This window comes from Centropristis striata, chromosome 6, assembly GCF_030273125.1.
Source record: "Centropristis striata isolate RG_2023a ecotype Rhode Island chromosome 6, C.striata_1.0, whole genome shotgun sequence".
NCBI lineage: Eukaryota > Metazoa > Chordata > Actinopteri > Perciformes > Serranidae > Centropristis > Centropristis striata.
The window spans coordinates 18266415-18278758 of NC_081522.1; the positions used below are offsets into that span (position 1 = coordinate 18266415).

A 12344-nucleotide genomic window follows, 5' to 3' on the forward strand; every position below is an offset into this window, starting at 1 on the left:
ATTAGTAATTGAGTTATTCCAGTCAGCAATGTCAACGGCATCTGATAACAGCCTATCATCTGCTTATTTGTATCACTTATCATAGAATATCAGCTTTACTGAATTTATGTTGGCCTGAAGTATGAACATGTGCCAGATGTCATGGGTGCTGGACAATGTACCATGCGCACTGTAGGAAGATATCTATGAAACGCTGCTGTATGACCAAGGAGAATCTTGCCTTTTTTGGTGCATGCGTTACAGTAAATGTGAGGAATGCAAGGCATTGATGTGTACAGTTTAATGTTAGTGTAAAATGTCAAAGCACCACATGGCTCTCTCATAGTCTGAACATGATGTCCCACATGGTCAAAATACCTCTTTGGATTGGCTTCTGCACTAAACGGAGCTATTCGATTCACTTGTGTAACTCTGTAAAATCAGGAAATTGCCAAAAGCAACTGTACTTCCCCCCGAGTTGACATCAGGAAGTGCCATATGAGGACACTGTTTTACTTTTTAGCAAACTGGCCTCCATTGACATGCATACAGCAGTACTTTTTGTTGACAGAGGGAAACTTTTTTTTTTCTGTGTTCATACCCCAGTTATTTATATTATTTTATTGAGGCTCCACCGCAGCAGATTAATCAAGATTATTCAGATATATTATTTTATCTATGCATAGATAACTACTGTGTCTTTATAGATGCAGTAAATCTGTGTTTTAGATTTTATGGCGTGATAGCGAGCATATGCATTCACCGCCAAACTGATTAATCGTTTTCCCACATTTACAGTAATATATTGCTCTTTTTTTACTGCCATCAAAATCAATTCATATGCGTGACGCTGTCAGTCATATTATTGAAAATTTCTTTCTGGTTTTTGGTTTTGTAAGCTCATAAACCACACGAAAGCACACCTTAACCAAAAACAAGATATTTTATCTCTATTTGTCTTGTGATATTTTTACTGTTCACATCTGTCATAAATTGCGCTGACTTCTGATTCTGTATCCTAGGAGATGCCAGAAGTGAATGTGACCTGGTCTGGTGATGGACCCCGTGCACTTGATTCAGTCCACATTTCAATTGCTGTGGCAACTGACAAAGGCCTCATTACTCCTATCATCAAGGATGCTGCAAACAAAGGAGTCCAGGAGATCTCAGCTAATGCTAAGGTAAAAGAAAAACAACATCATTATATAATGAAGTTATGGTGTGTTATGAGCTAACCTTGATGTGAGGGTTGTCTCCTGGAGCAAGGGCATTTCTCTTCAGGCTGCAGTAGCATTCAGCATTTTTTTTGTTTTTTTTGTTGTACCGGGGAATAGATAAGGGAGTTGAGACTTGATTTCAGCCCAACTGCATGGAAAAACAAACTATGTGGGCATCTATGAAGTTCTACTCGCCTTCTGGCTAGAACTTAATTGCTCACAAAGTTTATTTTGTTTCTCCTTTTTATCCATCAAATCATCTAGAGTTAAATATCAGTGTCAGATCCTTTGAATAGATCTATGGACTAACTGATTAGATTTGGAATGGTTTGATTTTTTGGGTTGTTATGCTGCCGGACTCAGCTGTCGCTGGCCACAGATGGAGTACAAAGTATGGGCGGCTATTTATCCTGCTCACAGTCAGCAGCTGGGGACAAACACATGAATGTGCTCTCAACATCTGATATGCACGTACAGACGACACACACTTGATAATTAGTCTCACTCTTTTTCTCATTAACACACACAAACAGACAGTTCAAATAGATGAATTTCTCAACATGAGGGTAATGAATGTAATTTCTCTCACCAGCAGTGACCAGATGTAATAGTCCTAAATGTTCAAGGCTCCATATGTGAATATGTGATTAACAGCTGTTTGAAACAAAACATGGAAGACTCATGTTGTTTTTATTAAACAGTAAACACTGTTGTCAAACTTGAAGACTGCTTCTTAATAACTTAATAACTTAATAACTTCTAATGACACAATAGTAGCTTGAACATTGCTGACATTACATTTCAGTCTCAGAAGCAGTGATAGTATCAACAGCAACTGTAGTAATATTTGTTGTGACAGTGGTAGAAGTAGTATAAGTATGGTAGTATTTGTAGTAGTGAGAGTAGTAATTTCAATTTGGTGAGGGTATGTGTGGTTGTTTTTGGGGGAATAAACACAGATGTCAGTGAGTCACAGTGAGAATTGTTGAGGGAAGGAGTCAGTGGGTGTGTGATTGGGTTTTAGATATTCTTTTTAGATTCCAGCATTTATGACTATGCTGTAATTGCTTAGATCCGTACAAAACAGATCTTGCATAAGATGTGATTGCTTCAGCCAATGAGGTGTTTTCTGTTTGTCTAGACAGACACCTTAGCACACTACTGTGTTATATGTCAACATGTCATTTTATGGGTTAGTACTAGTGTTCATGAAGTATTTCATTACAGTTCAACACACCTTTACCAATTTATAATTTACACCTTTTGTTTTCTCATTAACCCATTTTTTAGATGTTAGTGGTATTATTGAGATCTGTTGAGGTTAGATTTATTTCTGTCCTTTGCAACGTTTTTTCTTTTTTAAGAAATAATGTTTCACGCATAAATTGTCAGTTACTGCTCACTCTTTTGTTGTATTACAATAGGCCAGCAGCAACTTAGGTGCATCTGTGAATTAAGTTATTTTGTGAGAATATGTTACTTAAAGTAATAATCTTAATCTTCATAATCTTCATAAATAAATGTCTGCTACTTCTTTTGTCACTGGTGATTGAGCCTGTGGCCCACTGATGAAAGCCTATACATTTACAGTAATAAGCCTACTTACATTCTAACATGTGACATTGTAACCCAGTGGTTGGTCCACCAGGGAGGACCTAAAAACAGACTTGATCAAGGAAACACTTGGTATATTAGTATATTCCAACATACAAAGAAAAGAAGAAGAAGATTACTTTATTAATCCCACAATGGGGAAATTCAACCTCTGCTTTTAACCCATCCTTTTTACACACAAGTGAACACACCATGCAAGGAGCAGTGGGCAGCACATTACTGCGCCCGGAGAGCTGTGCAGGGGGGTTAGGTGCCCTTCAGTCCTAGACCTGTCAGTACCGGGATTCGAACTGGCGACTATCCAGTTACAAGCCTGATTCCTAACCTCTAGGCCACGGACTAAGAAAGAGTGAGACTACATATGATGTAACGGCAATAATTGCCACCAAAGAGAACAATTTTGACCACCCCAAGCGATATAATGTAATCAAAATTACTGCAGGACAACATTACATCACTAGTGCACATACCCATACAACTGCTGCGATCAAGCATGGGCACTAACACTGCAGAAATTTCCGTCCACTTAAGCCTTCAAAATGAGCTACGCCACCCACTGATATTCGGTTAAGTTATGCTGCTGCCTTGAGTCAAATCTGCATTTTCCATCCTTATTGGTCTCAAATTAAAATCAACATGTGGCTTGAATGAAGCACAGGGAGCTGCTGCTGGTTATTGATGTGATGGAGTGGAACATCAGACTGCTTTTGCACTAAGAGCTCTTATCTCAAATGTGCCCAGCATTTCCCACTGTGTTTCATAATCATGTGAGTCACTCTCGACTTTCTGTGTTGGCTGTGTCCCCGCATTAACCTTTAGGTGCATTACCATTTGAATGCTATTCATGTTCAATAAAGATGTAGTGGTCATCCAACAGTCTGAACTGTGAGAAAGAGCTGGGCAAAAAAAAGAGAAGTTCAATGACAGCTTTTAAACAGGAGCCTCGTTCTAACAGCAAGGTCTGTACTATAACAAAGCATGTATTTTAATTTAAAAGCTTATACTTGATCTGTGGTACAGCTGTGTATGAGTCGCTGGAATGTTTTTGGTGATCACATGCATGCAAACTTTCTCATAGCAAAGACAATACCATTAAGGTACTTTGTTCTTCTTTGACAGATACTTTGTGTTTTCTCCAAGGTTGTCACTCTCATTAGCTCTGATGGAACATAAATTCACATAAACTGGCAGCAGCACTGTGTTAGTTTTCTTCACCAGAGGTCTCATCTTCGCTTCTGGGTGTTGTCAATTCCCTTTCTTCATTTTAGCAATGCACAGTCTGATAGTTTCCATTTATCTCAGTGCTGGCAATTGGACATTTAATCATTTTCTTGAACATGATATTTGACAGTCGACCCCTGTGGCCTTTCACCAAAAGGTCTTAATGTTATAAAACTGTGACTGAAAGGCTTGTAAGATTTTGGAGAATTGCTCTGGATAAGAAGTTTGTTTTTCTCTTTTGTAGTGAGTTGACTAGTTCAGATGGACCCGACTTGGTCTAATGTCGGTATAACAAACTCATATAACACCATAGCATTCATTTGAGTATTGGTAGATGTCTAGCTTACAAGGAAGATATGTCCATAACGTCAGTGTTGGATGGTTAGTTGCTCGGTTGACTCTATCACTTTGGATAGGCCAACTATAGGATGGATTTCCTGAAAGACTGTAGATATTCATCGTCCCATAGGATTCTACTGAAGTTTGGGGATCTCTTGACTTTTCCTGTCAAACTTTTCGCCTTGCTTTTTTGTTTTATTCCAATCGGATAACAAAATTTCAGGTTCTGAATCAATTTTATTTTGGTTCAAAATGGTTAAAATTAGGCATTCAAACAAGAATGGAACCCATTCCATGTTGGTGGAAAAGGGGTAAACATTAGAGCCCGACAAATATCTGTCGACAGATATTATCAGCCAATACTGGCCTGTCAAAGGCCTATCAGTATCGGTGTATATGCTGTCCGATATGTGCCGCTATGAAAACCTTTTTTACACAACGTATAATTCAGAAAATGTGGCTTTTGTTAGCTATTCATTTTTTATTCATTTTTTTTAATATAGTCAGCAATTGACTGAAACTGAACAGCCGTGATGTTAATTTAAGCATTTACTATTCCTTTTTTTTTATCAGTTTAATTCATTTATATAATTGGCTGTCATTATAATTGTGTTTGTATAGTGTACACTAATGTTTAACAATAATTAATGTTATTTATTAAAGGTTTTTTTTGAGAAAGTAGCCCCCTAAGCATATTTGGCAAAAAATCAGTGCACAATCCACATAAAAAAGGTCTATTTTCATTCCAGCTAAAAAAAAAAAAAAGACTATCGGCCAACATATTGGTTATCAGTTAATTTGCCCCCTCTGAAATCAGTATCCGCATCAGTCTCAAAAATCCCATATCGGTCGGGCTCTAGTAAACATTTACCAGATGGACAGACACAAGATATTGTACAGATTTCATGGAATCCACAGGAAGAATGCTGCTGACTTTGGTCATCATGTGATTTCAAGCATCAAGCCTCAATACTCTGTGTCCTTTAAATCAGAAGTCTTCTTTGGATTTACATACTATCTTTTTCTTCTTTTCTATATCACTATATAAGTGCATCATCCTGCCTAAGAATCTCCTTTAATCTTTTCTTTTTTGATAATAACCTCATACGTTTGAGTGACATGTAATGTTTCCATAGGCGCTGGCCCAGAAGGCTCGAGATGGGAAACTTCTACCCGAGGAGTACCAGGGAGGCTCATTCAGGTAAACCTAAGACATACGTACATCATATCCGGGGTAAGGAAGTGGCATGATTAAAGTCACAACATTATAAAAGTTAATGTTATTTTTCCAGTCATTCCTCTTCAGTCTTTAGTATAGCTCTGTCAATTTTCTCAATTCAATAAGCTGACTTTTTATATGTGGGAACAGAGAATGCTTTCATCTCGAACACCTAATTCTATCTCTCAATTTCCTTTTGTAGCTCAGCAGTGAGATAGCCATCATAAATATCCGCTATGATGACTTTAATCCGGTTTCACAGATAGTCAATATATTATGCATATTCTACATTTCATGCAGGCCTGAACCGACTGTGGTCTTGGGCGACAAGTACCATCAGTTACTGTGCCATCAATTGCAGAAAAGTGGAAGGGAGGCTTTTCAGTTCATTAGAATTAATGGTGTCATTTAGACATAAATGGGGTTTCTGTGTCAGACAGGAGCGATGAATTCCTATGGAGTTGCAGTCCTTTTTGTCCTCCTGAGGATATATGTGTACACCCTTCCTCTATTCGTTTTCCATCCCTGCAAGCTACAATTCTCATTAAGGCAAACAGCAAACTGCCCTCGGGTCATTCTTACTCACCATACACAACATTTAAGGAGAGACTTGGAGGCTGGTGCTGCTGTATTTATCTTTACTGATCAGTGTTTTACTCTGTGAAATAAGATGTTCACAGACAATTATATTTATATGCTTAGTTCACCCTTTTATTTTTTATTTTCTCACTCTAAGAGGTAATGTTATTTTTTGCATTAAGGAGCTGGTTTTTAGAGCCTCCATTATACCAGCTTAGTTGATTTTTATGCATTTTCTCCCCTGCTGAGCTTGACTAATGATGTAATATGTGTACTGTTTCTTCTCTCTTCCCCTCCTCTCCTCCCTCCCTTCTCTTTTCCTCTCACTGGCAGCATATCTAACTTGGGGATGTTCGGTATCAGTGGCTTCAGCGCCGTTATCAACCCTCCTCAGGCGTGCATCCTCGCCATTGGGACCTCCAGGTCCGAGCTGCGACTGTGTGAGGATGAGCAGACGCTGCGCACCCAGCAGCTGATGACAGTCACACTGTCCAGCGACGGACGACTAGTGGATGACGAATTAGCCTCACGGTTTCTGGATAAATTCCGCGCCAACTTAGAGCAACCGCAACGCATGGCCCTAGCCTGAAAAATGAAGTGAGGTAGCTGGATGAACGTGACTGGAAGGACAGCGCGAGAAACACCTGTATGACAAAGCCTGACGCAAGAAAAGAGCTCGTAAAAAGTTGATTTCTGTTCACGCTTGGATAAGGCTTACAAAAGTAGGCTTGTATGTAGTATAACGTGTGTCTGTGGCTTGCTTCTGACAGATAATCAGCAGGCTTTGTGATGGAGGAGTTAAACTGGGCTTCTGCTAGAGTGATAGGGGATTCTAGCAGTGGTGCCAAATTTTACTAAGACAGCAGTCGCATAGCGGGGTGCATCCCTCACACTGCCATAGGGATGATCGCTCTATAACACCGGTGTTGTGTAAATGTATATATAAAGTGGTTATTCCAGTTCAAGTTCTATTTTTCAGTCCCCGTGCATCTACTGTGTGTAACTATTAATATACATGCAAGAGGTACTGTAAAAAATAAAATAAAAAAAAAAGTAGATATTTATCACTGAACATCAGTGGCATTGCAGTTTCCGATCAGAGTAAAACCACATGAACCATTTCCTGTTATTACAAATTCAAATAGAAATCGGAACTTTATGAATTGTTCATGTTAATACATTTTAACTTATTTAAAGCCAATACTGTGACATCCCTGACAACTAATCTTCCAAGTCCACATGTATGCAAAATAAATGCAATCATTTAGGTTTTGGTTTCTTTTGATGCCAATAAAAACACATTGTTCGACCTTGAAATGTCTGTGCGCCTTATTAAAACATGTCCCACACACACCTTCATGCACACAGCTACCAGGGAAAACCACAGATGCATGTGTGTCTGTTTTTATTTATTTAGAATCTAAAGAGATTACATAATTATTTCATAGAAGCCAATTAGGATAATTCGCTGGGCTTGGTATACAGGTCAGTCTCTGCTGGCAGATGTTTATCTTTCCTGTAGGCGTGGGCAGAACAGCTGTTTACATATGTATCAGCACCAGTCTGGCAGAGCTTATCCTAGATATGCTTAAACAGGGGTTGTATTGTTTCTGTTTGAGATGAAGAAAGACGCTGCTGAAATGGGGAAAGTTGTGATCTCAGACTTTTTCATGTCTTGCGCTTAGATTTCCATTTTACACACTGCTACAAGGACGGCGTCTGCAATGAGATGGGTGCAGTAAATGCAGTTTGACAAAGCAAAGACCTTGCTCTGAAGACACGTTTGAATTCATTGCTCTTTTTTGTGTGCTTCTGATTTACACGATAGGTTTCCTTCATTTTTAATTCAGAATAAAAATGACCTATGGTGAGTTGTGGATTATGCTGGTAGCAAAGAAAGAAAGAGAAGAGGTACATGAACTGCATTAATAGTTTGTGTTATAACGGTCAGGGCTGTAGTAAGAATTACTGTCTAACTCTAAGAGCTTTTTTTCTCTCCTTTTCTGCTATTTCCTGCAAGTTTTCATATGCTTAACTATTTTTAAGTTGCTGGGAGCAAGGACATTTTGTTCTGTGGTTGCTGTGGAATCAGAGATGTGTGGATTCTGCGTTGAGGAGGGATACATACAGCCAGGGTACATAGGGATGTTGGGGTGTGTGTGTGTGTGGGGGGGGGGGGGGGTTAACAGGCAATTGGCACAGCCCTGCTGTTTCTTACAGTATGCCCACTGTTCAGCTAGCCATTTGCTGACACACATACACCTTCCGCAGTGCTAGTTACCACGGTGATAGAAGGTACACTCAAATAAAAAGTGAGCAGAGGATGAAAGCGGTGCCCTTTAACATTAGAGCTTTATTAAAGTCATATTCACCGTAGAGGAGAGTCAGCGATGTGCATGTGCAGTTTTTTTTTCTGTCATGTCTATCTCATCTTGTGATTAGATAAAGTATGAAATGTCACTGTAAACATTACCTTTTCATCGGTAGTACTGCTTTTCCTTTTTTTTTTACCACAGTTTGCATGCTTTCTTTCTGCAAGTCTTTCGATTTTGTAAGTTATACACTATCCATCATCTCCACTTAGCCTGAGCCACACTAACCCCTTTCTTCCACTTATCTCTCATTGAGTATAAATGTGTTATTGCTTGGTGAGCCTCGCTCATAATCCTACTGCTGCCTTGTGCAAGTATCTGTGTGCACAACTTCCCCATCTGCTGGAAACCGATCCTGTATCTTCACAGAGCAACCTAAGATCAGGTCAAATGCAAAAATTGAAACACCTGCATAAGAAGGCCAAACCAATGAGCAAGATGTCATCATAGCACATAAAAAGAATCACATGTTAAAATGGCAGGAAGTGAACACAAGTGTGTGCATATCTGTAGACATTTGGATACTTTTTTAAACAGCCTTTGATGAGATGTAAAATCTGTGACTCCAGCAACAAACTGACAGGAAAACAGTGATGCAAAGTTAGGAAAAACGAGTAATATTTCTTGAAAATGTTCATGAGTCTCATGGTCTTGTGCTACCATACGGCATAGTGTAATGAGACATTTGTGTTAGGACAAAGCCTCCTTGTGTCTCTGGTATGCAATATCCTTCAGGCCTAATATTTGTGAAGAAGTCAACTATTCTTGCTGTTGATACAACATCTCTTTTATGACTGCTACTGTTTGTCAAGATGGTGAAATCATGTTCCTTCCTTCCTGCTATATCACACACAGCTTAACAACTGCAGAGACTGTTGAACAATGCCCTTCCAAATATCAGCACTGCAAATGCAGCAAAACAAGATCCTGACATTTCCTTGGCTTTCCTGTCACAGTCTGACATTTACTGCTCTGACTGCTGCCTGCCAATCTCCGCCGAGCAATCTTGTTATGTGTAACAGCTGGATAAGAGAGCCACCAGACAGAAGGAATCAAATTTGTTCCTGCCGAGGTTTTGATGAACTGTGCGCGGGGTCTTGAAGATAGTGCGGGGGCTTGCGCTGGCGTGTAGGTCAGACTCATGGACACACAGCATGGTTGCAGAGAGATGGAGGCAGTTGCTATGGAGACTAAAGTGAGCTAGTGTGCATTTCTGTTGTGCTGATATTTGGATGTCCTTCAGATGCATCAGCCCATAAATGTGTTGGTTCAAACAGCAGAAGTAGTCAGAGTTCTATGTTTGAAAGGGTTTTAACTGCACATATGGTCTGGTAGCACCTCTTAATTGACAAAAAGTAACACAGGGCGGGGTGGTGTTGTGCAGTCTGCACCCCAGCCTTTTCCTAAGCCTCCATCCATCCATTCCCAGTCCTCCTGGGCTGTATCAAAGCTTGCAACCATTTCTGTATTAACAGTCCTGAGGCTTTCAAACTAAATCAGATGGATGTTTAATGGATTTCTCCATCTTCTCAAGGAAGGTTGTGCTGTGGAGTATAAAATTAGGATCAATGATGAATAATTTCCCCTCTTATGAAAGGAACCTGATGATTGTATCATCCAATAGTGACCCATTTTAGTCTCTTTTGCCTCAGGAGTCCCTCCCTGTCTCTTTTTCAGTCTCTCTCTCTCTCTCTCTCTCTCTCTCTCTCTCTCTCTCTCTCTCTCTCTCTCTCTCTCTCTCTCTCTCTCTCTCTCTCTCTCTCTCTCTCTCTCTCTCTCTCTCTCTCTCTCTCTCTCTCTCTCTCTCTCTCTCTCTCTCTCTCTCTCTCTCTCTCTCTCTCTCTCTCACTCACACACACACACACACACACACACATATTTCCCTGTGTGAACAGGCTTTGTGAATGATCACCAGGGTTGGTGAGAGGCTTGCTCTCATCCACATTATCTCACGCTCAAGTTTGTTCAACCATTGTTGACAGGATTTCCTCTGGTCTCCCCGTTTTCCCTTACTACCAGCACTTCTCTATTCAATCTTCTTTTAACTGGGATGCAGATTTGCTCTCAAAGCTCGCTGTGAAATTACCACCTCATACTTCCACTTCCTTCTTCTGTCTCATACTACTTTTAGATGCTGATGTCATTGATGAAGGCCCCCTTTTCTGTTCTACTTAAGGCATCCTGTTTGAGAGTTCTGAAAGGAAGCACACGTAAATTCCTGTTAAACTAATGTCACCTGTGAGATCACTGTGGCATATCATAACATTCAGTGATAGATGCAAAAAAAAAAAAAAAGTGCAACAGCTGCATGCGGTTGGGCAGTAGGGCAAGTTTTCTAGCATGTGGGCCAACCTATATGGCAGTACATTGCGTGATCCTAATTTAAGGTCCGCTCTCGAGTTTTATTTATTTACGGGTACTATAGAGGGCACTTCTTCATGTTTTCTCCAATGGAAGGGCATACTAGAAGGCATGTTTTCTCCATTTACAGGCACATTCCCTTCACTGAACAGGCACCCAGAGGGCACTTCATAACAATTTCTCTATTTAAGGCCAGCATATAGGGAATTTTTCAAGTTTTGTTCATTTATGGGCACCCTAGATGGCACTTTATCACATATTTTCTATGCAGGGCACCATAGAGGGGAATTTATCTTGTCTTCTTCCTTTAGGGACAACCTGGAGGGCACTTTAATTCATTCTCACCACTAAAGGGGCCCCCCGCAGGGCACCTCATTATGTTTTCTTACTGGAAGAGTGCCTTACGGGGCACTTTATCATGTTTTATTTACCATGGTGGCATCCAAGAGGGAACTTTTGCAGTCTTTTTTTTTTCTGAACATGGGGGGCACTAAGAGGGGCGGTCCCCCTGCCCCTCCCCTCAGCCCAACCTGCTGACTGAGAGTCCAACCCAGATGGGGGATGACACAAGACATTCCAGTTGGCTATACAGTACTCTGTGACACTCACTGTCCAAACACGCCCGCTCTGCTGTCCCAGTACCCAAACACAAGCAGGGCCCTTGCTTTGTTGTTGTTGCACAAAGCCCGGCCTTTTGAAGCAGTCCAGTCATGCTCCCGTGACGCCGGGATAGCTCATTCAGCCCGAGGGACTGCACAGTGAGGCAGAGCTCATCTATCGGCCAAAGGTACACAACAAGGACACCCCTCTGACGACCTTCCTCACCTCCACACACCACAGGCAGCAACATAAACTGACTTCTGGTTGGCTCACACTAGTTCTAGTTAACAGGAAATAGTAACAGGTCTAACAAATACCAAGAATCGCATGAACTTCTTTCGGTGTATCAGATTGAACGTGTGGAAACTTAATGCTATCTTTGTCACCAGCTGATATTTTTCACAAATATAACCACACGCCATGAAGTTCTCAACATTACACCACATCGGTTCAAACACTTATATTCACTGAATGTTTAGACAGTGAAGGATGGATTTTGCTGCTGTGTGCGTATATGGACATCTTGCAATCTCCTCAAGTCACAATCCAGTGACTGTACTGTTCGAGGGAAAAAGGCACGTTACTGAACAGGAATGCTGAGGAGGTGCCATTAGTCAGCCATTACCACAAGGATTCCCAGCCACAAGTGCGTCTGGTAAAGAGCATATGTGTGTGTGTGTGTGTCCTTACTGAAGAGCTATCATGGATTTTTTTTTCCTGGCTGGATCCGTATTGGCTGACTCAGCAGTCTGATGTTTAATTTAGGCTTTAGTCATGCCCAGTATACAGCTGTTCATCTCCTGTTTTTTTCTTTTTTGTGCTTCTGTAACATCATGCAGCATA

At 40.6% G+C, this 12344-nt stretch overlaps 1 protein-coding gene across 1 annotated transcript in view; it reads left to right on the plus strand.

The window, feature by feature from the left end:
- Positions 1–7485, plus strand: part of pdhx (pyruvate dehydrogenase complex component X) — a 32508-nt gene extending 25023 nt beyond the window's left edge. The window contains exons 9-11 of the mRNA XM_059335820.1: positions 1002–1160; positions 5507–5571; positions 6502–7485. Of these exons, the coding sequence (XP_059191803.1) occupies positions 1002–1160; positions 5507–5571; positions 6502–6757 (480 nt within the window). The 3' untranslated portion in view covers positions 6758–7485. The remainder of the gene's footprint in view (positions 1–1001; positions 1161–5506; positions 5572–6501) is intronic.
- Positions 7486–12344: the final 4859 nt, after the last annotated feature.